General features: G+C 51.3%; 10 protein-coding genes across 10 annotated transcripts; 3 read left to right on the top strand and 7 right to left on the bottom strand.

Moving 5' to 3' along the window:
- Positions 1–1,091: 1,091 nt before the first annotated feature.
- Positions 1,092–2,050, top strand: N7473_003200 (uncharacterized protein; the record flags this gene model as incomplete). Its single annotated transcript, XM_057149140.1, is given in 4 exon segments — positions 1,092–1,243; positions 1,260–1,573; positions 1,653–1,745; positions 1,854–2,050. 4 exon segments carry the CDS (start codon positions 1,092–1,094, stop codon positions 2,048–2,050), a joined length of 756 nt encoding a protein of 251 aa, XP_057012794.1.
- Positions 2,051–2,458: 408 nt separating this feature from the next.
- On the bottom strand, positions 2,459–3,454 carry N7473_003199 (WW domain-containing protein; the record flags this gene model as incomplete). The annotated part of the gene is made up of 2 exons (XM_057149139.1): positions 2,459–3,275; positions 3,363–3,454. 2 exons carry the CDS (start codon positions 3,452–3,454, stop codon positions 2,459–2,461), a joined length of 909 nt encoding a protein of 302 aa, XP_057012793.1.
- An 807-nt stretch (positions 3,455–4,261) lies between these two features.
- On the bottom strand, positions 4,262–7,678 carry N7473_003198 (WD repeat protein; the record flags this gene model as incomplete). Its single annotated transcript, XM_057149138.1, has 1 exon — positions 4,262–7,678. The coding sequence occupies one exon, from the start codon at positions 7,676–7,678 to the stop codon at positions 4,262–4,264; it is 3,417 nt and encodes a 1,138-aa protein (XP_057012792.1).
- Positions 7,679–8,835: 1,157 nt separating this feature from the next.
- pmp47 (putative peroxisomal membrane protein Pmp47) lies at positions 8,836–9,937 on the bottom strand (the record flags this gene model as incomplete). The annotated part of the gene is made up of 3 exons (XM_057149137.1): positions 8,836–8,951; positions 9,019–9,746; positions 9,828–9,937. The coding sequence occupies 3 exons, from the start codon at positions 9,935–9,937 to the stop codon at positions 8,836–8,838; spliced, it is 954 nt and encodes a 317-aa protein (XP_057012791.1).
- Positions 9,938–11,221: 1,284 nt separating this feature from the next.
- On the bottom strand, positions 11,222–12,351 carry N7473_003196 (Rab family GTPase YPT1; the record flags this gene model as incomplete). Its single annotated transcript, XM_057149136.1, has 5 exons — positions 11,222–11,416; positions 11,558–11,785; positions 11,867–11,914; positions 11,988–12,111; positions 12,341–12,351. The coding sequence occupies 5 exons, from the start codon at positions 12,349–12,351 to the stop codon at positions 11,222–11,224; spliced, it is 606 nt and encodes a 201-aa protein (XP_057012790.1).
- Positions 12,352–13,041: 690 nt separating this feature from the next.
- N7473_003195 (M1 family metallopeptidase) lies at positions 13,042–16,511 on the bottom strand (the record flags this gene model as incomplete). The annotated part of the gene is made up of 12 exons (XM_057149135.1): positions 13,042–13,639; positions 13,714–13,926; positions 14,004–14,446; positions 14,517–14,587; positions 14,657–14,867; positions 14,929–14,954; positions 15,010–15,126; positions 15,200–15,317; positions 15,384–15,605; positions 15,677–16,101; positions 16,185–16,354; positions 16,477–16,511. The coding sequence occupies 12 exons, from the start codon at positions 16,509–16,511 to the stop codon at positions 13,042–13,044; spliced, it is 2,649 nt and encodes an 882-aa protein (XP_057012789.1).
- Positions 16,512–16,986: 475 nt separating this feature from the next.
- Positions 16,987–18,559, top strand: N7473_003194 (TFIIH/NER complex subunit SSL1). The gene is made up of 3 exons (XM_057149134.1): positions 16,987–17,233; positions 17,299–17,634; positions 17,709–18,559. Exons 1-3 carry the CDS (start codon positions 17,022–17,024, stop codon positions 18,472–18,474), a joined length of 1,314 nt encoding a protein of 437 aa, XP_057012788.1. The 5' UTR covers positions 16,987–17,021; the 3' UTR covers positions 18,475–18,559.
- Positions 18,560–18,823: 264 nt separating this feature from the next.
- N7473_003193 (DUF5572 domain-containing protein) lies at positions 18,824–19,432 on the top strand (the record flags this gene model as incomplete). Its single annotated transcript, XM_057149133.1, has 2 exons — positions 18,824–19,005; positions 19,072–19,432. 2 exons carry the CDS (start codon positions 18,824–18,826, stop codon positions 19,430–19,432), a joined length of 543 nt encoding a protein of 180 aa, XP_057012787.1.
- A 780-nt stretch (positions 19,433–20,212) lies between these two features.
- Positions 20,213–23,169, bottom strand: N7473_003192 (Pumilio-family RNA binding repeat-containing protein; the record flags this gene model as incomplete). Its single annotated transcript, XM_057149132.1, has 7 exons — positions 20,213–20,429; positions 20,491–20,581; positions 20,638–20,917; positions 21,073–21,702; positions 21,761–22,825; positions 22,882–22,983; positions 23,056–23,169. The coding sequence occupies 7 exons, from the start codon at positions 23,167–23,169 to the stop codon at positions 20,213–20,215; spliced, it is 2,499 nt and encodes an 832-aa protein (XP_057012786.1).
- A 470-nt stretch (positions 23,170–23,639) lies between these two features.
- On the bottom strand, positions 23,640–25,357 carry N7473_003191 (alpha/beta hydrolase family protein; the record flags this gene model as incomplete). Its single annotated transcript, XM_057149131.1, has 5 exons — positions 23,640–24,445; positions 24,473–24,889; positions 24,948–24,995; positions 25,088–25,213; positions 25,279–25,357. The coding sequence occupies 5 exons, from the start codon at positions 25,355–25,357 to the stop codon at positions 23,640–23,642; spliced, it is 1,476 nt and encodes a 491-aa protein (XP_057012785.1).
- Between the last annotated feature and the right edge of the window lie 154 nt (positions 25,358–25,511).

The raw sequence follows: 25,511 nt of genomic DNA, 5'->3' as shown, positions 1-25,511 counted from the left end.
AGAAGAAGAATAATGTACTGTACAGTACTTTTTAGACGGGAAGACTAGATGGTCCTTATGCTAGCTATAAAGTATATATACTTGAGGGGTACTTGTGAATACTTTAGGATCCTTTAGAAGTACTGAACCACTGAACCACACTCTGGAAGAATTCTTAGGGCCATTTCGGCTCCTTGTAGCGAGCCCTCTAGTCCCGCCTAGTTCCTGGGTTAGTGTATTTCGTTTCCTTCGGAGGACTCGTTTCCTAGACTCCGCGTAGAAAGAGACTAACCAGCCTAGACCAGTTCTAGGCGACTGTCCAAGTCCACTCCCATTCGCTCAGTGACATTTCAGCCTGTTGGATTTCCCCGAGAATGGAAAGAAAAAAAAAAAAAAAAGGAAGAAGGTTGGTAAAGTCCCCCTCAGGTACTGGGCCCGTACCCGAGGCCATTTCAGCCGGGATGTCCTCCCCTAGCCTACAGTAGTCCAGTCCAACTACTGTACTCGTACTACTGTCCAGACTTATTTTCTGGCGCTAGAAGCGGTCGATTAGCCGATGCAGGGCTGGTCATGTTTGAGTTGGTGGCGCACTCAAAGAACGCCCCGTTCTCATATGATCATCATCCTGGAGACTCAACTACGGAGTACACTTACCTAGAAGAAGGACTAATAATAAGATTACTCGCATTGACGCCCGTAGAATGTTCTACCAAATCAACCAACCTCTCGCCTCTTCCTCCGGTTGGACCCTGAATTTTCCCCCCAACAGGAATAAGATTAGCATGACAAGATTCATCCACAGTGGAGTTGAGCCAAAGAACTCAACACCAAGATGACCAAGTAAGAAGAGAGAAAAATCCCGAGATCGGCTTGGCAGTTGGTCCGGGTCACATTACCTCATACTGGACCCCAGTCCCCTATAACACTGGATTATATAATTCATTTTTATTTTATGTCTAAACTACACCCAGTCTATATCCATGCCTCAGGCACCAATCAGCTGACCTCAAGCTTCCACCTCCACAGTAACACTACGTAAACTTCCATATCAGAACTACGACAGCACATTCACACTCCTCCACACCTGGGCCATACCCACCCCGGCTCTAATCATGTCCATCCTCCTCCCCCTCCTCTGGCTCTGCCACCTCGCAAACGCAGCCCTAACAATCTCCATCCCCCCCCTCCACCCACCTCCCAAACCCCCATATCCTCCCCGCAACCACCCACGCAACCCTCACCACCCTCCCCGCCGCCGGCGCCGGTGACCGCGACCCCAGCCACATCCTCACCACCTCGCTCACGCGTGGCTCGACACTAGTCTTCAATGACATTCCCGCCGGTCATCCCGAATCCTATCTGCTGGACATTCGCGGTGGTGAATACGTGTTCGCCCCGTATCGGGTTGATGTCGCGGCTGATGGATCGGTGATGGGTGTTTGGGAGACGTTCCGGGGTAATCCGTGGGAGAATCGGGGGGCGGAGAAATATGTTGTTGATGTCGCTGGTGCTGGGGCTGGGAAGAAGGCGGCTGATGTTGTGGTTGAGGCGAAGGTTTTGGGGAAGAAGGGGTTCTATGAGGAGAGGGCTAAGTGTGAGTTTATGCAGACCCGGCGAGACTGTTTTGGTTGAGATCAATTGGATCATTGCTAATTCTGGGATTTGATATGCAGTCTCGCCGTTGAGCCTGGTCAAGAATCCCATGATTCTGATGGCTATCGTGGCCCTTGTTCTTACTCTGGGCATGCCCAAGCTGATGGAGAATAGTACGTGTTTCTATCCTCAATTCTTGACCTACTCTCTTTTCTCTACATCTAGAAAGAGTCACACTATCTCCGTTCCTTTAACTAACCACCCGGCTCTTCTGTTTACAGTGGACCCCGAAATGCGCGCCGAATTCGAACAACAATCCCGCGCCTCCCCCATAACCGGTGCTACCACCAATGCCATGACTGGCGGTGGCTTCGATCTCGCTGGGTGGATGGCCGGTACCGCACCTAACCCAATGACTAGTGCCGAGGGTGCGACGGGTCGAGAGACTACTACTGGCTCTGCGCGGAAGCGTGGTTAAACAAACGAATTGTGGTGTTGGTGATGAATATGTCAGATTATTGTAGAGATCAAAATCTAATTTATAGCAGATTTTGGGAATTTGAATACTTCATAATCATAGAACTTCAAATGGAGTTGTCAAATGGAGTATTTCTGTAATCTATAGACAAATTTATAGAAGACGACGGATTATGCATATTGTGTATTGATAAGAATACCCTCCTAACCTTGCCTACCTAGCCTTGCTAAAGAGCAACAATCAAAGCGAAGACATTCTTTCTTCTCGAGCATTCAAAGCGAAAAGCCATGTACATCATAACAACGTAAAGGGGGGTTGTAAGCATCCGAAAGAAGAAAGGGAAAAATAAAAAAACAAGACCATCAACCCCAGACTATGTAAACTCCCAGATGTCGAATGACAATCACCCTAGAAATCACCACCCCCAAAATCCCCACCATCACCACCATAATCTCCGCCCCCATTATCATTGTAATCATTATGATCCCCGAGATCCTCCACCGCATCCGCAATCAACAACCCACCCAACAATCCACCACCAACACCCAAAGCAGCCGCCCCCGCAGTTCCCATACCCCCAGACTTTCGCGGCGGCTGTTGCGCGTAATATCCACCTTGCTGGGGGGGATACCCATAGCCACCGCCGCCATACCCGGCTTGCGGGGGATATCCACCACCATACCCCTGCTGGGGTGGATATCCGCCGCCGTAGTATCCTCCCTGTGGAGGACCCTGTTGTTGCGGGTATGATGCATATTGCTGTTGCTGTTGGTACGGGCGAGAAGAGCTAGAACCGGAGCTGGAGCTCTTGCCCATGAGTTTACTCAAAAACCCGCCTTTGCTGCGCTTTTGTTCCGGCATGGGACTTTGCGATTGCGGGAGGGGGCTTTGCGAGGATGATGATGCACCCGCGTAGCTGGGCGGTGCAGCGCCTTGACTCGAAGGATCGCCGTAGTAGTCATTTGCAGCGCCGCGATCAGCGCCGCCTTTGCCGCCGGCGCGGGCTCGCGAGTCCTCCTCGGCCTGGAGTTTGGCGGCTAGTCGGGCGTCGTCGTCGATAATGTTGGAGGTGCTTGCGGGATTGTAGGGGTTGTTCGAGGCCATGGGTTGCTGCTTTTTGTCGCTGGGGAATTCATTGGGTGGCGGGCCCGCGGGGGGTCCGGATGGTGGTGGTGCTTCGGGGCGTTCCCATTGCGATTTACCCGTGGCGATGTTAATGTAGAACCTACGGGGAGAAGGGGGTGTTAGAGTTTATTTTGGGAGAAGGATGTTGGGGCGCAAGGAAGGAAAAAGCACTGAGAGTGAGACTTACCATGCCTGGTAGCGCTCGTCGTACTGGGCTTTCCACCCCTCGGGCACTGTTGGCGGGGGTGGGCCGGGAGGCGGGGCGAATGAGGAGGACATGAGATGAGTTGTGGGAGTGAGGATAGAAATGAGGTTGTAGAGAAAAGAGGAGAGAGTGGTAAGGAGAAGAGTGCAAGTCTGTCAGACGAGGATGGATGGGATTTAAAAGGGGAGGGGTTCGGTTAGAAGAGAAGCCAAGAGGTGAACCAGGTGTTATATAGACCCTGGCGGTCATCAAGCGGGGCCCGGAACAATTGCGTCGCGGGGACTGGGAAAGGCCACCAGGCTACGCAATTAGGCGCTGCGCCACCGTGGTGGCAGTGCGAGATATCGCCATTGGCAGGCACCGTCATATATTTCCTGTCTCTTTAGGAATTTGGAATTGGTATTTATTTTCGGGGGTCTTCAATTAACACCTACGTAGTGATATCATGCTGATACAAGATTCTAGAATCTACATATTCTAGAACCCTTCCTAATTTGTCAGGCTCGTACTCGAATTGCGGGAACTGTGCATAACTAAAGTACCTTAACCCCACTCCAAGAGGACCCTCTCTTAGACTCTTACATACTGCATAAAATACAAAGACTAGTCTAGACTGACGAGTAATTTGCCTTGAGTGAGAGTTCTCTGATAACCTAGTCAAGATATAGCATTGGTATGTAGGCTCTATCTTAGAAATCAAGCATAGACCGGGTACCTACCTAAAGCTACGATGTTATATATCTACAGAGAGCGAACGTCAAGAAAGTGAAGATAATATGACAGAGGTAATATTACATAGTGGAACCAGTCCGTACGCTAGAACGACTCAAAAAATAACCACACAGCAATCGACAGAGATATGCACCATCCACAATCCATCCTCAGAGGTCAGAACCAGCTAGGTTGGCATCAACAAGTCTGCTATCAGGCCACCAATAGTCCTCGCCATCCGATTCTTCGTCCAATACCTTCAGCATAGGAGAGAGAGAAAGTGCCCGATTTAGTGACCCTTCAAGTAGCTCAACACTGGCTTCCATAGTCAAGTCGTCGGTCTCAGCAGCCACAGCCACAGGCGCAGTCATAGGGGTGGTCACAGGCACAGGCACAGGCACCGGAGTAGCCACAGAGGTTGCAGTGACCAGCTCCGAATCCGAATCCATGGTCAGATCAATGATCGATTCTTCAATCCTCGTGATGACATGAGAGTTCTTGCGATGCTTCCTAAGCTTGTCCTTCTTCTTTTTCCTTTTCTTGCGGGCTTGGCTATCCTTGTCAATGCCGCCGAATTCAACCAAGCTATCACGCTTGCGCTTAAGAGCATTATCGCCGCTATTTAACAGGGCCCCTGGTCCACCGCGACGTGCATGACGGGCACGGGCCAGATTGAACTGGCTTTGGACTTCTCTGCGTACCTTAGGGTCGAGTCCGCGCCGCTCATCAAGGGGTGGTCCATCGAATTGGCGTAGCTGATACTCGCTCAACAGCGGAGTGCGCTTGAGCTTTTCATTGGTGACGGTCTCAGGGAGATCGCGAGCCCAAGGTGCATAGGGGCCGTTGTACTTGGGCCCTTGAACTGGACCAAAGACCGGATGTAGGATAAGCTGCCCCGAGGAAAGATACTCCTTGGCAAGAAGAATCCCAGGTGCATCCGAAGACGGTGGCTCTGGTGCATGCTTGAAATCGAAATCCACTGCTTCCTCTTCCGAATGCTCACAAGACAGCACATGAACTGCGCCGCCGTTCGTTCCGAGAAGGAGCTGTGACTTATCTGGGGAGAATGCTCCGCTTGTGATGCCATCTCCCAGGTTTGCAACATTGGCCACTAATGCATCCTCCGTTGCACGACGAATATCCCATTGTTTGAGGACTCCGTCGGATCCGCCAGTGTAGAATTGATCCATGGTCGTGCCCCATAGCGCCATCTTGACTCCGAAATCGGTGACCTCTCGGGAGTGTCCTGCGGGAAGCGGGGTCACCGAGTTACCGTGAGACAGCTTGTGGATAGGTTTGGAGTCGAACCGGGAATCCCACACATAGGTGCTCCCATCTGTGCAGCTTGCTGTGAGAAAGGTAGAATCCATGGGACAGAAAGTCACTTCGTTCATATCCATCGCTGAGCAGGCGTATTTCCCGGTCACCACAGCCCTGCCATCGGACTCGATGTCGAAAAGTTGAACGACGGATTTGGACCGCAAAGGCAGGTTCATGGACTGACTGTAGGTACTTCCTATTGCGAACCTTGGCAAAGTGGGATGCCACTTCAGATCGAAGATGTTTTGCGAGTCCGGTCTGACTCTGCATGGCTCAATTGAAGCTTCCGTCACCCTCCACAGAGCGAGGTGACCACAGAGTGGGACCTTAAACTCACTCGTGGCAGCTTCAGTCATACCTCCGACAAGGTAGTGCTTGGTTGCCTCATTTTGTCCCCACCCCAGGACCGTCGGTTCAAGGACGACATTAGCCTTCTGGCGAGGATCACGATGAATTTGAAGAGGCTCAGGAGTCAGAGATTGATCAAGCAGGTTCCACAAGGTGAATGAACTCTCTGTTCCCGTGGCCACGAGATGAGGCATGAATTCTGAAACATCCATCACTCGTACACTGGAGTCGTGTCGCAGTGTAGCAAGGCAGGTGGGGGTAACAGGAGAAGTGATAGGATCAGTGTTCCAAACCTTCACTGTGTGATCGTAGCTCCCAGTATAGAGCTGCCGATGGACCCACTTGACAGTTGAGACAGTCGGGAATTGAAGATCATCCGCCGTGGTTGCATTGATTGTCTGGGGGATATTATGATCTGGGAGTTCATGCAAGACATTCCGTGAGATATCACCGAATAGCAGGGTATTTCGGCGATTGTACACATCAGACTTGGCAGAGGCCCCGGTCACGAATTTTCCACCATTAGGCGACCACGCGAGGGCACTCACGTCACCAGAGGCACCCTTCCAAGTCTTCCAGGGCTTCAGATTCGAGCTCACTAATGACCGAACAAGGTCGTGAGTAGGCTTGGCGCCTTGAAGTTCTCGAGCCCACAGAAGCTTCGTAAGCTTGGGTTTCGCAAGCTTGGGGTCTTTCTCAGGGTCAGGCGGCTCCTGTATTTCTTTTGGAAAGTCCTGTAATGTCGGGCGGCCTTGTGAGGACCGACAAGCTTGTGAGGGTTGACGCAACTGCAGCAAAGGACGTGGAGATGCCGTAGGTGGGGGAGACCTGGATACAGCAGGAGAATTCTCTCTTTCAGACTGATTCGGAGAGTCATGGATTTTGGAAGAGAGTGTCTTCAAATTGTATGTCACGGGTTCTGCTCGAGCCCGTCTAGATCGCCGTGTACCTGGGGATGTGGCCTGAGGCGGTGACTGCGGAGTAGGTGATCGGGAAGACTGCGAAGATGGAGAGGATGGTCGGTACTCCGAAGAAGACATGGATGCTTGGGAGTCCGGGATATGTAATGAGGTTGTTGTTTTGGTGGCTTTGATATGAGCTTGACTGGTGACTTGCGTCGCAGGTTTTGTCTTCTCGTGAGTTCTGCTTGCATTCAGGAGTGCGACGCTCCTTCGCAGATCCTCTTTTCGAGCAGATGCCGGGAGAGCGGCTTTGGAAGCCTTCTCTCGAGAAACTCTAGGCGCTTGAGGCGCAACTTGAAGAGGCTTTATGACAGTCACCGTAGCAGGAGTTTTCTGAGCAGGTTTGGGGGTATCCACTGGAACTGAGGTTTTTGGAGCAGGTGAAGTAGAATCCACAGGCGTAGGAGTTTTCTGAGGGGGTGAAGTGGTTGTCGCAGGAGTAGGAATTCCCTGAGGTGATGCAGCAGATTTCACAGGAGCAGGTGTTTCCTGAGGAGGAACAGTCGCATGCACAGACGTAGATATTCCCTGAGCGGACACATTCATATTCACAACCGTAGACGCAGTCGTATCCACCGGAGGAACAGACCTCACCGTCTTAGAAGGCGCAGACGCAGACAAAGAAGTAACCCCATTAGACAAACAAATATTCGTCGGTCTCGGTTTCGTGAAAGTAGGCGTAACCAGAGCGACCTCGCCGACGACATCATCATCGTGGGGAACCCAGCCCAAATCATCCCTCTGCTCAAACATCGTATGGCCATGCGTAACAAAATTACCCGTTTCCTGCCCCCCATTGGATGTGGATGTGGATGATTGGGCCAGACCAAAGGTATATTGTTGGTATAGCTGCTCTGCCAGCGCTTCGAGGTGAACTACCTGTTTGGAGTCGCCTGTGAATGCGGGGACGGTACTTCGGGGTATACCCCGGGTGAAATAGATTGAGTGGTGCGGCATTATTGGGTATTTTTGTTTGTTCACTCGAGAGATAAGTGAGGACAAGAACTGGAATTGTCGGGCCGGAGTTAGGCTTAGTCGTCGGGGGAGCTAGAAAGATAGCATGCTCTCTGACTTAAACCGGGGCGAAATTAACGAGGTAATGCGTTCAGATTGGTGTGAGGGGGTGATGTGAGAAAGACATTCCGTCCACGTTTGTCGTTTGGATAGGGTATCAATTAGTTCGGACTGATTAAGGTGGTGGCGCTCTTCCGAGGGCCTGCCAGAGGTTACTGTTCGCACGTGGACGGGAATTGTAATGGGATTACGGAGTCACTCCCTCGATGAATAGGAACGAGACTCAGTATTCCCTCGGTTATACGGCAGACGTTGTATTCGGCAATGTCGCGACTTCAGCTATGTGTGGGAGGAGGAGTGCGGGAGGAAGCCGTTGAGACCGGAATAAAGCGACGCATATCTGTTTTTGCGACATTAGTAAAGACACCAGTACACTGCGACATAAGAATACCCGCACATAAATTGGAAGTCTTTTCCGGACAACTTCTTTGTAGCCAGGCTAGGCCCTGAGAGAGAGTGCTTAAGATCAAAGAACGAGTCGATCGCGAAAACGCGCTACGCGGAGACGCCAACTGCGGGCGGTGAGGGCTGATTTAATTGGAACAGTGGAGTCTCCCCGCTCAGTCAGGTACAGACTCTATAAATATGACTATGAACCAGTCGAGGTACATGCATTAAAGCAAAGAAGTAATGTATGTGCAACTGGATTAAATCACAATCTAAATATCACTTCACAATCTCATTATTGTTCTTAACAGAAGAAAAAGGAAAGGCATTTGTATATATACAGAACTGTCGGGAGAACCCAACAGCTAATCTTGGCGGAGTAGAGGGAAGTTGAGAGAAGCGCCTATTTCTCACCTAGGCGCATATTTTGTAAGAAGGAACCAAGTGCCGTTCAAAACGCAGGTCCCCTTCTTACGGTATAGTCGGGCCGCAATACGCAAGTGCGACTGTGACTGCCATTTTTACGAGGTCCGTCCGAGGAAAGACCCATCATAGACCACCCACAGTAGCTTTCACCCACAGGAAACACCGTGGGGTTTTTCCGTAAAGGTGGTCAACACCATTCAAGTGGTGGCCGAGTCTGGCATGGGCATTTACTTGCGGATGGAGCGACCCTTGCGCATAGAGACCATGGTATCATACAGCACGTCTTTGAAGGCAAAGAGGAAGGCGGCTGTGATGGCACTCTGGGTGACCTTGGGAGCAATACCTGATGATAAAAAAGAATATTAGCAACTAGCCAGCTGTTTACCCATTGAGAAAAAGAAAAGGCTCACCCTTGTACAGCCCAGTGTATCCCTCCTCACGAATAATCTTCTTGAGGCTTCCGTTCAAGCTCTCCTTAGGACCATCCTTGCTGGCCACGTGCATGCGGCTCTTGACGGTAATATAAGGGTAAGTGATGCTGGTAGCCAGGATCTTGCCCAGCGCACCCAGATAGAAAGCATCCTTGGGGGTCATGCGCCGACGGCGCTCGACAATATTCTTCAGCTGCTCGAAAATGGTATACTGAAGGATGGGGTTGATAACTAAGATCAAGGCCGGGAGGACACCGGCGAAGAGAGCCTTGGGGCCCTCCTCCTTCAGCAGAGCCATCAATGTGCTGAAGGTCGAGGCCTTGGCCTTCTTAGGTGCGCCGGGCAGGCTCTCGTCAGATTCAGACTTGCGAGCCGTCATGCGGGTGTTGATCACCCAGATAGGGTTGGTCAACATGACGGTGGCACTGCCGGCGATGGCACCGGCAATCATGGACTCCACGGTCGTGAGCTTCTTCGAGGCACGGCCAGACTGGATCGCGCCCCTCTCGAAGGCGGCACGGGTCCACTCATACCAGTAGTAGTATACAAAGTTGGTGACACTGATTCCGAACAGGGCGGACTCAAGGCCCGAGTAAAGGCCGGAGATACCCTCGCGTTGAATGATGCGACGCACAGCGTCAAGGGTTGTGGAGTCCGCGCGCTTGGATTCGACCTGGGCTCGTGTGGATAGTGTGATCAGAGGGTATCTGCCGAGGGTGTGGATCTTAGTACAAAAAACAGGTCATGACCCATGGGGTAGAAAGCGCGGGGTAGAGATCAATGCATACGTCAATACCATGGACAGAATGCCACCTCCGGCACCTGCCAGCGCGTGGGCGATGTTATCGCTCTGCTGCACGGCCGCCGAGGGCGCGGGCTTGGATTGTTGCTGAGACATGGCGAAGCGTGGAGGTTGATCTGCGGAAGGGCGGGGAGTAGTTGGGATCGTAGAGTCAAGACCCGAAGGGTGGGCGAGAGAGAGAGAGAGAGACAGACAAGAAGGGAAAGTAAAAGAGGCAAAATAGTTCACAGTCAAGTAAAAAGAGCGGATCGCTTTGAAGAAAAGGGTTTCCAGGAGACAGGCGCGATAATGATTCGGCTTGGGGGAGGGAGAGTCAGAGGAGAGTTCATGACGTTTTGCCGAGTGCTGTGCCTCGGCTCCTGCACAACTCCACTACAAATGGGCATTATTTCCGAGCCGCCTAGGGTCGCAAAGACAACGGAAATGATGGGCACTCGGATGTGCAACTCGACTCCTTTCCACATGGAGCATAGTGAATTCGGTTGGTCCCCCGAGAATTTCGGGGTGTTGGACGCTAGGATGCTGCTGGAAATTAAAATCTTCATCACAGTCCGGGGTTGAGGTTTTTGGCAGGTGCTTTGGCATGTGATCCCCATACCTCTCCTAGTTTCCTGGATACTCTACATGGGATAAAGGGTCATAGTGTAGGATTTAACTATATGTATCGAGTGAAATTGCATGATGCTTACAGACTATAGTAACCGTTGTAAACAAGGGATTACAGGGCTTCACAAGGCACGTTCCTCTGGTCCTATATAGGGATCATCAGTTCATACTCCTTCCAACCTGGGTACTAGTACAACTACGACGATTAATAGACCAGGTAATGAGAGACAACAAGACATTCTCAAGAGGTGAAATCATACATGGAGGCCTTAAACACAAACCACAGAAAAAGTATAAAAACCATAAAGGTTTTCGCCATTAATCCATTCTGAAGAGATGAATCCAACCTACAAGAAAGAACAAGAGAGAATGGAGGGCCAAGAAAAATAGATGCGGCCAGGAATAAGAAAAAACAAAAGAAAAAAGAGAAAAAAAACACCAGCGGTAATCACAAAAGCAAAACGAAGAATCACAGAACGCAGAGCCATCTAAAGCACAGGGAAGGAAATCAAAGGGGGGAAAGAAGAAATGGCACACCCAGGATTTGGCACTCGCAAAGACGAATGGGACAAGCTTTCCCCCCCTCTCTTCCAGCATTTCTCGGGGTCTGTCTGGATTTGATGGCTAGCTTTCGGCCAATTAGTCGAAGCGGGTGGGTAAAAAGACAAGCCTGGCTGCCGATGAGATTATCACGCCGCTTGGAAAACCCTCATCCATGATTGTAACATTGCGCCAAATGGAAGTACCGCCTTTGCACACTGGGTCCATGGTCGTCTAGCAGCAGCCGCCTGCGGATCCAGACTGGACGCCCTGGCCCTGGCCAACCTGCACGGTGGGCTTGTTGTTGACAGTGGCTGTTCCCATGCGCTCCTTGATCTGTCGTGCCATCGTCAAGAAAGCCTGCTCGACGTTGGATGCGTTCTTGGCAGAGGTCTCGAGGAAGGGAATTCCAAGGCTGTCGGCGAACTCCTATAGAGAACCGGAGATAAGAACCGTCAGCCTGTGAATAAGATAAAATAACACCTCTCTATTCCAATTCCTAAGTCTGCGGCATCGTGCACCCAGAACGAATAGAAACTCAAGGCTCTCGGTCCAGGAACAAAAGCTTACCTTTGCAACAGTGTACTCCACGACCTTCTTGTCCTCCATATCGCTCTTGTTACCGACGAGCAGCTTGTTGACACCCTCGGTGGCGTATCGGTCAATCTCCTGAAGCCACTGCTTGACGTTGTTGAAGGAGTCCATGTCGGTCACATCGTAAACAACGCAGATACCGTGGGCACCACGGTAGTAGGAAGAAGTGATGGTACGGAATCGTTCCTGGCCAGCAGTGTCCCACTGGAAAAAAAGGCAAAGGTCGGGTCAGCTAGCGTTCATGCAGGCGCCACACGCTCAAGTGTTTAGAAGAGGAAGTCGTACGATCTGAAGTTTCACAGTCTTGCCATCGAGCTCGATAGTGCGGATTTTCTGCCCACCCGTCAGCATCAATAGTCCCAGGTTACCACAACACCGCCCCGCAAAAAGCAATAGATCCACATACGAAATCAACACCGATGGTCGAGATGTAGCTTTCGGTATAGGTGTCATCGGCGAATCGGAGCAGCAAGCAAGACTTTCCAACACCGGAGTCTCCGATGAGGAGGAGCTTGAAGAGATAATCGTATCTATTTGGGTTAGGTCATGCAGATCGGCGAGATGGGGGATCGTTGGGTATGATGAAGCGGCCAACGCTGCGGGAAGGGACTCTGGAATAACAAAGCGGCGTCAGTGAAGATTCTCAGTTCAACTGGTACTCGGCGATGACCAGAAGCGAATCCGCGATCAACGGAGATGGCAGACGGAGCAGGAGGTTTCCCCAAAATAGACAAATCGACAAGAGCGGATGCTTACCACTCGGGGTTCATGATGGGCGAGCTGTGAACAGACGTGAAAAGGGAATCAAGAGGATCAAGGGGCGAACACAGACGAGAGTCGAGCAAGAGATGGAATCGAAGGGTGTTCGGGGTCGGTGTTGGGGGGGGTCTTGGAGGGGACTGAATGATGAACGCCTGAAATGATAGGAGGTGCAGGAGGCCAGATGCACCTGATGCGCAGCTTTGTTTCAGCGGTCACCGCCACCACCGCCCCGAGGAGGATGGACTACGGGAGTACATTATTAAACATCTAGAATTTGATCAAGTTTCTGTTGAGACTTGTATATTAAATTTCGATGCGTCATTTATTCTTCATAGTATTATATTGTTAAAGTATATTCCTTCTCAGTCTTGCCTATTACCCTTTACTATTCAACCTTTCCCGCCAAGTTATACTATGACGGAGTGCGTCATTCACGAGTCTAGCTGTGGCTGATCCCGTGCTTCTCTCCTGCAGCCTCGTGGGAGTTGCTCCTGGCAGGTGACTACGGCACGTTATGGATAAAAAACAGATCTTGGAAGTGACTGTCACATTGCAGTTCGCTATCTCTCACAGTTTTTGCTGCCTAGCCGATACGATGATTATGATTTACCAACAATGACCCTCGGAAATATTTGGTCCCATGCATAGTGTGAGGATTATCTTGGTGAATCGTCAGGTAGTCCTATCAAATCCACACTTTACGACGCATATCCGTGGGCCTTCAGCCACTCCAGAACCAGTGCCTCATCACGCTCCTTGTAGGATGCGTTCGTTCGGATGTTATCCTGGACGATGACAAGGGCACGATCATAAGCGGCCGTGTCCTTGTCCTGGAAGAACTCGACAATATCATTCCCAATCGCGTGGTCGGCGAACTTGGACAGACCCATGCGGATGAAGCGCTCGAACACAACGTTGTTGGAGGAGAGGCGAGCCGAGACCGATGTCCAGTTCGTCTTGATATACTCCCACAACAGGTGGCGCACCTTGGAGTTGGCGGCCAGGGCCACCGCACCGCTGTGAAGGTCCTGGATGGCCACCTTATCCGAGAAGACAAAGTCCAGGTAGTCCGTGACCAGAGCCGCATCCTTGGTGCGTCCCATGGAGGCCAGGCAGATCTCCTTGCCGTCCACGGAGTCGGTCCGCAGGTACTCCTCCTTGACAGCATCGTACTCCTTGCGGCCGCCCTCCGAGACGTTGAGGCTGAAGATGGCAGCGCGCAGGTTAGTGTGGATGGCACTCTGATCCTGGCCGGTCGCCCAGAGATCGAAACGGCGCTTGGCCTCGGCGACGATGCTAAAGGAAGAGTTGTAAGCAAACGGGAACTACAGGTCGGCATATCTTTGCGCGACAAAACGGGGTAGCCTTACTTTTCGTGGCCAGAGTTACCCGCCATGGCGATCAAAAGCTTACGAAGCTGGATGACCAGATAGTCCTCGTTGGCCTGGAACTCCCAGCCAATGCGCTCAGCTGCTGGGGCAGCTAGGTTTCGAGTGAACTTCTTCAGGCCCTCGGCGACCTGCTCGTTCTGCGAGAAGACAGAGCGGAGGTTAGCAAGAGACGAGGACACCTGGGACCAGACACTGTGAAATCCGTAGTCAGTAACTGCAATGGTAAAGACGTCGAATATTGTAAGTTATAAATGGGATGGAGTCCTTACAGGTAGTTTTGCTCTCCCTTGAAACCCTCGAGAAGGACCAACAAGGCGGGGGTGTTACCATCGCCAGAGACAGCAAGGGCAGTCGCATCACCCAGCAGACCAATCTTGTCCTCGGTGCTCAGGAGGTCAAGAGACTGGCCAAGCTTCTCCAAGCGTGCAGGGGGGTAGTTGGTTCGGTAGAATCCAGCCAGATCCTTGTTGATCTTGTAGAAGCCATCCGTGCCGATATCTCCAACGGTGTCAGACTTCTGAGTGAGAGCACGGGTGTCCACGGTAGCCAACTTCTCGCCTGACTTAATACCAAGGGGAATCCACCAAGTGGTCTCATCCTCATGGGGCTTGGCATCACCAGTGGACAAGAATCGGCTTTGGCGGACGCTGACCTGACCAGGCTCCTCGGCGACGGTGACAACGGGGAAGCCGATCTTCCGAATCCAGGGGTCCTGTTGATATCTAGTCAGGTTTGCTGGCATAAAATAGAGTAATATTGAAAGAATCAATGATTCGACTCACCATGAAAGTGTGCACATCCTGGCCGGAAGCCTTGCTCAAAGCAGACCACAGGTCATTGGTGGTGGCGTTTCCTGGAAGAGAAAGAAGAAAGTAGGTCAACTAAAAGCCATCTCAGCGAAGATTAAGCCTGAAATACTTACCATATGCGTGGGACTTGAGGTAGTCAGCCACACCGCGAAGGAAGGTCTCTCGGCCAAGGTGGACGCTGAGCATGCGGATGACAGAGCTACCCTTCAGATAACTGATGTGATCGAAAATCTGGTCCACCTCGAGAGCATTGCGGACGGGCACCTCAATAGGGTGAGAAGCACGGAGCGAGTCGAGATGGAAAGCTTGTTGGACACCCTCAGCCTGGGACAATGTCAATCGTGATCTTTAAAGAAAAGACGGGATTACCTCGATTACTACGTACAACGAACTGAGACCAGACGTTCCAATCTGTATCAATGTATTAGAATTTGTTTTACATGATTGATTTTTCAGTTGTACTCACCGGGATAGAAGTGATCGACAGCCAACCAGCCGACCCAGGTTGCGAAGCCCTCGTTGAGCCAAAGCTCATTCCACCAGTCCATAGTGACAAGGTTGCCAAACCACTGATGAGCCAACTCTGTAATTTTATGTCATGTCAGATCAAAGAGCTCTCTGCAATAACGAGAATGCCATGCAATCGGCAGTCTTACCGTGCGCAACGACGTAGGCAATACGGTTCTTGTATCGGTTGTCCGATTTGCCTTCATCGAAAAGAACGGCAGTCGTGCGATATGTCACCAGACCCCAGTTCTCCATGGCTCCCATTGCCTAAGATCAGCCCTCAGTCAGCCGGTCTTGATCTGTTAATACATTGGGAAATGCCTTGCAACTTACAAATTCATGCACAGCTAAGAGATCCGCCTTGGGCAAAGGGTACTCAATCTCGAAGATCTCCGAGAAATAGTCAACGGTCTTGTGGGCACATTCAAGTGCAAAGCGGGCCTGTTCCTTAAGTCCACGAGTAGTGTAGACACGAACGGGGATGCTCTTTCCCTGGTACTTGCGCTCAGTCATGGCCTCGACATATTCAAAGTCACCAATGGCCCACGCAAGGAGCTGTGAGATTACATAATGCGTCAGTAAAGGGCACTACACCATCACGGCCTGGTAGAGCTGTTAATACTAACGTAAGTGCTCATGACGGGGGTCTTCTCAAAGGTGACGAATTTGAGGCCAGAGTTGCTACCCTCCCGCTCAGACTGAACAGGCATATTGCTGAGTGCCGTTTGGCCCTTGGGAATTTCAATCTCGAAGTCAAAGGTAGCCTTCAAGTTCGGCTCGTCGAAGCAAGGGAAGGCCCGGCGAGCATCGCAAGACTCGAATTGAGTGCTGAGCATGTAGTAAAAGTCTCCTTCCTTGGGTGTATCGGCAGCGGGCTCGCCCACAGGCTTGTACTTGGAGCGGTAGAAGCCGGCCATGGCATTATTCATAGTTCCGGTGAAGTTGATGGACAGCACAACCTCTGAAGGGGTGAGTTCCTCGGCGAACTTGAGGGTCACACGCTCTGACTTCTTATCGTAAGAGATGTCGGTAGCCTTAGCCACTGAAGCTCCTAAGGCGAGAAGAAAATACCGTCAGCCTAGTTCCATCCGAGTTGTTCGCCAACTGCCATATAGTCGATGGGAGTATCCTAACCATCCTTGCCGAGCACCTCAGCGCTCTGAACATCAATTTCCTTCGAGTTCAGGACGACCTCCTTTGTAGCACGAGTAATCTTGGTGTCGACCTTCACCAAACCCTTGTAGCCCCACGAGCCACTAAACTGCAAATCGAAGAGGGAGACATGATAGTTAATGGGCTTGGCACTATAACGACGAATTAGTACGGTTTAATAGACTTTTTTCCCCCAATTAAGAGAGTATTAGACTGCTTGTGGGACGAAATAGTTGACTAGTTGAGTCTTCTCCCCGCACTCGGCATCACTCACACGTCAGGCAGAGTCTCTCTGTCGGTGGACGCCATCATGCGAGCTTCTGCAGAACAGTGTCTAGTGGGCGTTAAACCGAAAGATATCCCGAGAGTAGGTATCGGAAGTCTAGATCGTAAACGGGGAGGTCGAGGGGATGAGAGAGAGGAGAAGGTAGAGGCGGACGTGGAAAACAAAGAGGAAGAAGAAGCGAAAGAGAAAGCGAAAGAGGAGGGGGAGGGGCGGAGAGCGACGTGACGGCAGTGAATTGCAACGCCTGCGCGTTTTGACGCCGCAATGGATCTTCTCCCCCACATCGGCGTCTCTAGCGACGGCTAGTGTCGGACTTGAGGATAAATTTGAGATTGTGCGACGCGAATGGTCCTTCAGTCCTTCACCATCCCTGGATTGCAGCAAGTAGGCGACCTGAAAGAGGTTTCTCCATACGGAGCTCCGGCGGAGCTTGGACCCTCTTTGGCGGCTAATTCGTGCCGGCGCCTTTTGAACTATCTTTCTCTTCTTTCCACTCTATTACTCTATCCAGCTCCAGCTCACGACCTTTCGCTATGGCTGACTCGGATGAGGAATATGTGGGAAGTGTCAGCGATGACGAGGATGATCTCCAGGTGACTGGGACGGATCAACAGCCCCGGAAGAGAAAGCAGCGTGGAGGCGGAGAGTGGGAGCTCGCTCGTACTTGGGAGACACTGGTCGAGGGTGCCGATGGAACCATCAGTTCGACAGTTGAAGGGCTGCTAGAGGCGAGCAAGCGCAAGAGGTCAGAATCGTTCACCAGGAGCTCTTACCTGGTTTCCCATTACTGACTGCTTTCCGCACTGGCAGACTGCTCAAAGACACTACGCCTCTACAACGAGGTATCATACGACATGTCATCCTCATCATTGATCTCTCACAATCCATGGCCGAAAAAGACCTCCGACCAACACGATACCTGTTGACTCTCCGATATGCCCAGGAATTCGTGCGGGAGTTCTTTGAACAGAACCCCATTTCGCAACTCGGCGTCATGGGCCTCCGAGACGGTCTCGCAATCCGAGTGAGCGATATCAGCGGCAATCCCACCGAACACTTGACCGCGATTCAGGAACTCAAGACACAAGATCCAAAGGGCCTACCGAGCTTACAGAATGGTCTGGAGATGGCCCGGGGTTCTCTCTTGTACATCTCACCTCACCTCACCTCATCCCCGCCCTCGTCTCTCTTAAAATTACCAGTTAGACTGACCAACATAGCCACACACCTAGTCACGGTACGAGAGAAGTTCTCATCATCTTCGGCTCCCTCCTCTCCTCCGACCCCGGCGATATCCACCAGACCATCAACACCCTGGTCACCGACAAAGTACGAGTCCGGATCGTCGGTCTTGCCGCTCAAGTAGCCATCTGTCAAGAGCTATGTAGCAGGACCAATCGAGGCGATGAAACGGCGTACGGCATCGCGCTCAATGAGCAACATTTCCGGGAGCTCTTGATGGACGTGACGACACCACTCGCGACTCAAAAACAATCAGCGAGCTCGCTGCTGATGATGGGATTTCCCTCGCGTACCGTGGAACCCACCCCGTCCCTCTGCGCATGCCACTCGAAACCCTCGAGAGGTGGATATCTGTGTTCGCGCTGCGGGAGCAAAGTGTGTAGTCTGCCCGCCGAATGTCCGTCCTGCGGCCTCACACTAATTCTTTCGACCCATCTTGCCCGCTCCTACCACCACTTGTTCCCGCTGATGAATTGGGTGGAGGTCCCCTGGCGCCGGGCCTCGAGCTCAGCCTGCTTTGCCTGTGGTCTGCCCTTCCCAGCAGTACCACCTGAAGACCAGTGGTCGGTAACGGAGAACCATGCTAAAGGCATGAGTGTCAGCAGTCGCTACCAGTGCACGGCGTGCAAGAACCACTTCTGCATTGACTGCGATCTCTTTGCCCACGAGGTGGTTCACAATTGCCCTGGGTGCCAAAGTAATAGTGTCCAGGCGGTTGCCGATGGGATGGACACCACTGCATAGAGTAGTTCAACCAAAAATTGCATTGCATGGAACGGCGTTGATGGGTTTTGGCGGGAGATCATGGAAGGGGAGTTTTGGATTTTACTATACATTTCTATACACTGATCTAGCAATTTTGCTACAATGACAGATTTAACTGACTACCCATCTCCTTAACTTTCAATTCCATCGCAATTCCTGTAGTAAAAAGACGCGTGATCGATTATACTTCATGAGCCTCGGCTAAATGCGAACGGAAAGCTCCCTCAATTTGCCCCACGTCTTCTCCGCCTCCGTCTCCGCATCGCATCGTTTGCTCTTCGCATAACTACAACCAACCATCCGTTCGACACAACCCCATTCTCTTAACATGACCGAAGCACAATCCCCCAGCTCATTCGAGCAGCTCAAGGCCTACCCTTTTACCTCCGACCCCGAGTTCGCAAATGGCTTAGCCATCATCCTGGGCCATGCCGGCACGCCAGCCTCGGAGGCGGAGATGAGCCGGGACGATGATCTTGTCTTGCAAGCTAAATGTTTCTTCTTTTCGAGGTATGACACTCGGATGCGCTACTATTTATGGACATTGAACTAATTCTTTTTCTTCTTGGCTTGCAGGAAGCAAAAAATCACACCTCCTATCAACTTTGCCACATACAAAGCTTGGTTGACCGGGGCATCGTCGGAGTCGAACGCTGCGACAGCTGTATCGGAACAACCCCATGAACCCTCAACTGAGACTACTGTTGCTAGTACCGAATCATCTACATCCGCAGAACCTGCCTACCCAACTTCATTTGCACACATTGTGGAACTCATCACAACTGGTCAACCAATTCCTGGTATTCAGCAGATCCCAGACACGGTATTGGAGGGACATGATCTCTCAAGTGAGAAGCCACGCCGGCGAAAGCCTTGGGAGAAGGATGTCCAAGAGAAGGAACCCGTACAGGAGGAGATGGCAAGCAACGCTGCTTGATCGGTCAGGGCTATATATTTGATACCATCACGCCTAGAAGACTACAATATACCCGGGAGAATGGAAGGCTTGATACAATGATCATATGGGATTGGCATAATAAAGATACTATCCCTTGTAATTAAAGTCACACAACAATAGCCAATCCAGTTGGCTGAGCAAGATGAATAGTGGACACAATCGGTCAAGGTAAAAGCTATAGTAGACGCCGACAGGATGGGGAAGAGAGTGATAGATCCATCGCGGCTTGGCATGAGAAAGCATAAGCAAATCCGAATAACAAGAATTAGGGAAGAAAGTTTGCGCATCGTCGCCACCAAATAAGTTGTCCGCACTTGAATGAGATATGAGCCCCCATCACAGGCAGATTGATGCATCCGAGCATGGTGTTTTTGTCAGGCCGAGTTCATCATTTGCGGCAAACAATGTCTTCGGGCACCGGGACATGAAAGAAAGACAGGCAAAATGGGTAGATGAGCAGGCAGGATGAATGTTGAGTTTGAAGCCACAGAAATAACATAGGAGCCATGCATAGAAATCAACTGGTAGCGTCTGACTGGTAAGACACAATCAGCTGCTCTTGGGGCCTGGGAGTGAATGCCGAAGTAATTCATATAAGTATACTCCATGTAATGCTGTTCATGTTGCTGTTTTTTTTTGGTATTTTTTTTCTTTTTGTTTTGGTTGATCGCTAGTTTGTTGTGGTGCCCGCTGCGGTAACTTCTTCTCCCCGGCTAGGGTGCGGTCATTTGCGTCGAGGTTTGAAGCTTGCTGGGCAATCTAACGGTAAGGAGAGTATCCGGGGCTCCACTGATTGCCTCGACCAAAACGGCCACTGTTGGAGCTCGTGGAAGAGAATCTGTCGTCGTTGAAATGACCGAAGCGGCCAACTTGCATGCCAGTACCAGGCCCAGGGCGCGTGGCATGGGACGGGTTGCAACAAAGCATCGCGACTCGGGAGCCAAACTTGGAACCTCGGAGAGAAACCATATGTTTCCTGTTCAGACGCGAAGCAGTCAGAATTGTTCCAAAGAGTGAGACCTATACGAAGAATTTACCGAATATGACTGGCCACAAGCTCACGCTGGTGCGATGCAGCATTCATCAAGACCCACTGAATCAAATAGTTGCCATACTGATCTCCCGCAACTGGAGACTTTTGTTAGCACAATCCCAATAGAGAAACACAAATGTTTCCCACTCACTGTCAATCAAAGGCATGCGGGGTCGATCAGTGCGACCCGTGCATACACGGTTGAGGTATCGGTCCAAGAACTCGGAGCTACCGATTTTCAGGCATTTCTCAACAATCTTCGAGGCAAATTGATCCATGCTGTAATCCACAGAATGGTGGAGGATATGCTCAACCGCACGACTCTTGTCATGGGGAGCGCCATGCTCGCAAATGTGCTGGATGCACCAGTTGCCGAATTGGCCGTGAGCAAGTAGATCGATCTTGGCCAAAACTTCTTCGATCGCCGGTCGCTTTTGCAGGTATTAGCTTCTTCATCTGACTTGATGTCAAGGCTGTATGATAATGACTTGGGGAAGGGGCAAGGCAGTGAAGATCGGGAGGAGTGATCCGAGATACATGGGATGTTTGTATCCGCAAGGATCTCGAACAAAGCATGCTCTCTTACCTTTTCCTCTTCAACGCAGTTCTCGAAGATATTCTGCACCACCAGGCTTCCTGTTTCACCCAAAGCCACTTCATGCCACATTCCTTCCAGTGCCTCATTCACCTTGGTCATGATCTGGGGCGGCTCTCCAATCCATCGAAGCTCGAAGAGTTTCTGCCAAACGTGGCAGGCATACCGATGAATCACAGTTTCCGGGATTCTGCGAAGAAGTTCGTGCACCATGACGGTCTTGTGGTCTTCTGGAACACAATCAAATGCCTTTTGGATGACGTGACAACCAAAGGCATCCATGCTCAAGCTAAGAGTATTGCCTCGGATTGCATTGGCGATGGCAACAACTTGATCGGGTGTTCCATGCTCGAAACAACGCTGAACAAGAAAGTTTCCAAAGCGATTGATCATCAGTGGGTATGCCTGACTGACAATGGCCTCGATGATGTCAAACTTCTGCTCCGATGTGCCCACTTTGAGCTTTTGTTGCAGGAAAATGGATGCTTGTTGATCGTTGTTGCAAACAATCTTATCCACAATGTATTTCCAGTCGCAGGAGACATTTTTGTCGAGCAGACGTCTATAGTTGAGTGGTTCAAGGGGAGACACATAGGTTTGCATGCAATGTCCACCAACACCCTAAAACAAGCGTCAGCAAATATCTCATCACGTAAAATGGTGGTGAGATAAATCTTACTGAAGTATTTGTCCACACAGAACTAGTCGCGCTACCAGTGGTAAACTCAGACGCGGTTGGAGACAGCACCGTTGGACCTTGTCGCCCCTGATACGAAGACACTGGATAGACTCCTACCGGCTGAAAGACGCTGGATGATCTGCTGGTGGGCGATCCCGGAGACTTGGGAGCGACATCACTCTGGGATTCGGAGGCCAAGGGCCCCCACGTAGTATTTTGAGCAGGAAAGATAGGGCCACCTCGACCTCCCTGTGTAAGAGAACGGCGAGGTCCGGGATTTGGGGCTTGGAAGAACCGAGATTGTTCACCTGGTGGCCGAGGATAAAAGCCATACCCACTGTTTGAGGGACCAGAAATGATTCTTTGAGGCTGGAAAGCTCCTTGGGGGGCGCCAAAACCAGTGGGGTATACCGGTGCGGCACCCCAAAAACGACCAGATTCCTGATTCGCCGATTGGGATCCAGGGAGAGGCTCGCCATAAGCTTTGTCAAAAGAATGGTTCTGGGTGTTCATCCCGAACGGTGACTGTCCATTCTGCTTCCAAAGCCCACAGGCACGGTTGTACGCTCCAGCGGACAGTGCATCTGAAATATCAGATTGTGAGTCATCTTGTGTATTCCATGCGTCTTGAAACGGACCAAAGGTGGGATTCGAGGCGTTGAAAGCGTTTTGCAGGTTGCTGATGGTCTGTTCGGTGATATCACGAGCGCCAAACTCAGCTTCAGACGGAGGACCTAGAGCCTGGTCCAGAGTGTGCTTGATCACACGATTCTGGGCAAGTTCTTGCTCCTGCAAAGCAATCTTGGAATTGGCTGCGAGAAGCTCCTGCTTGAGTCGAAGAAGCTCAGCCACCTTGTCATTGGTGGAGTGACTGTTGCCAGTTTCCGCCAGCCTCGCCGCTGGCAATGTGTCACGGGACTGGGGAACTCGAGATGAACGCGAATTTGGATCGGGCTCTGGGTGGGAGACCGGTGTGGATTTGGGAGATATCTTCGCCAGAATCCTTTCCAAATGGGAAGTTTGACTAGCACTAGATTCGACTTTGACATGTCCCAACTTTGGCTTCTAGGATTGTCAGATTCCGAGCCAGTAATTTCCTCGAGATACGGGATCAGACCCACCTTGATAGACGGGGTATCAGCATCCTCACCAGATGCTTTCAGCGTGAGTCCGTATTTTGGCACTCCATCAAGGTCTGAGTGGCTTTGACGGCTGCCCGAATGCTGGTAACATCCAGTGTCAGGTATGCTGACCACTTGTTGTATGTCCAACCCCAAGGAGTGGCGAAGACTTACCGGGTGGTCACGAGCAAATGAAAAAGATCGTACGTCCCGACCTCCATCATGAGAGAGAAATCTTCCCTCTTTAGTGATCCGAGAAAGCACGGAGGGCCCAGTGAGGGTGGCCATGATGCTGATCACCGTGGTTGTGGGGAAGGGATCAAGTATAGATCAGATTGCGAGGCACACTAGCAACCAAGAGGGTAATATGAAATGGAATAGCAGGAAGATTCACCGAGATGATAGGAAACATGGGCTAGATGAAGAGATGGAGAAGAAAGGGGAGAGGAGTTGGGAAGAGGCAGGGTGGAGGACAGTTGTGGAGGAGAGAAACGGAAAGAGAGTCGAGAGTCGGGAGCAGGAAGGTACGCGATAGTCGCCCGTTTCGGATGGCATCGACATCATCCCCTGTCCAGCCCTAACTAGCACCCCCTCCACAAGGAACAACACTAAGAAGCTTTCTTTCTTTTTTTCTCCTCGCTGATTTCTCCTTCCTCTTGCCCCCTTCCGCCTCTCTAGCATTTTCGTTCTTCCATCTTTCCATCCGTACTTGCCTATGTCTCGTTCTCTCTGCATGGGACTTGCCTTTAATGAGATCTTCAGATGGGATCAGATTGGTATGAGCTCGGCGATATCTGCCAAGACCAGTCGAGATGACCAGCAGCATAGGCTCCAGCCACACCTTCCCAACGAGAAGAATCTCCCAAGACCACATACTCAGGCTGTCCTGACCCAGTGATCGTCGGAACCAGACGAGCCGCTTGCCGCAGACCATCCAAGTCGGTACCCCATACCACCAGCTCCAACGTTTCGCCCGGACAGGGTCTAAGGAAGACCGCACCCAGGCCTGGCTCCCCAAACACGTACTCTTCCCTCAGAGCAGGCAGGGCCGATAATGAACCACTCGTCGATATGACAAGACGACCTTGGTCAATCTGAATCGGGTATGTTTCCATCGGGGCTGGAGGCAAATCGTGACCCACAGCAAGCGTGATCACATTACCAGGTTGGTGCTGCAAGGTGTTGTTCGAGCAACTCTCGATGATCTGCGAATCGGCTGCAAAGTACTGGAATAAATTGCGACTAATTTGAAGAGCGACACTGTCTACTCCAGGAGAACACCCTCGGATCGTGAACGTCCCTTGAGTTCGGAGAATGGCATCGAGTGCACCGAGCTGACGACCATACCGTTGATGGACCGTCTTCCAGCGAGTATCATGAGAGATTTCCCACTTCCCCTCCGCATCCCTGACCAACCAGGTCTGCGCTTTCTGGGCGAAGTGCACCTCGAAGCTCCCGTTCATCCCATCAAGCACGATTGTCTCGGGCAACTCGACCAAGGAAGATGCCTCTGAAAAGTGGAAGCGATGAATATTGCGGGTGGAGATATGCCAGGTCTTGTTGTCTGGAGAGCGATTGACGCGAAACTTACCGTTCACGTCGGGTGTCTGGAGCTGGTCGACCTGGATTCCAGCTTTAGACCCCAATGTACCCGAAGCTGGAACCGTGATGGTGAAGGTTTGTGGCAATACTTTCGCCGTTCTAGACCGGCTAACCATACTTCGATAGAAGTCTTTCAGATATTCGGTCGTCAATACGCCTTTATACCAGTGCCCTTTTCCTGGGAGCTCTTTGTACTCGGATGGCCACTGGGCCTGATCTAAGAGCTCGTGCATCAGTCGTCCATGATATGCAGGTACATTATCATCTGCTGCCCCATGCTGTTGTGCCACCGGAATACCAGCCAGGTTACCCACTAACAACTCGTGCTTATAGGTTGACCGTGACCTTAACAGGACGGAGGAAAGCGAGGGCTCCGAGTTGTGCCACATGGTATATGGAACATAATCTAGAAATCTTAGTTTGGATCCTTTTGCAAGAGAGAAGACAGTCACCACCAGCCATACTTTCGATCGATGTGTACCCGGAGACAGGCGCTACTGCAGAGACGTTGTCTGGGAAATGAGTGGAAAAATGCCATGCGCCTTGACCTATTCAACATCAGCAATCAACGCTACAATCTGTCAGTCCATTGAGTCTTTCATACCTCCATTGGAATGGCCAACCACGATCAGCTTATCTATAGCAGCAGCAGGGCCGTCCCAAGAAATTTGTTTGACCCAGTCCGCAATTGCTGACAGTGCAGCCTGGAAGTCGGCGACACCCCAATAGTCTAAATCGAACATACGTCTGAGTCACTGGCTTTATGTATGGGACGAAGAAAAGGCATAGACTCACGCCAATCATCTCCACTCCACGACGTGACACCGCTTGGGAACAGCATCCAAGCACATGTCCCATATGCTCCATCCAACATACTTCGTACCTGAGCAGAATTTGCTTCGAGCCCTGCCCCATGGAGAGCGAGGATCACTGGAGCGGGTATCGAGATATCACAAGAATTGAGGGGTGGAGCCCGCAGAATAGCGTAAGAAACTATACCTGCCGGGTGTAGGTAAGTGATGCGGAGC

Source organism: Penicillium subrubescens, assembly GCF_028828155.1.
Source record: "Penicillium subrubescens strain IBT 31985 chromosome Unknown utg000002l_segment0_segment0, whole genome shotgun sequence".
Classification (NCBI taxonomy): Eukaryota; Fungi; Ascomycota; class Eurotiomycetes; order Eurotiales; family Aspergillaceae; genus Penicillium; species Penicillium subrubescens.
This window is presented reverse-complemented; position numbering and strand designations above follow the sequence as displayed.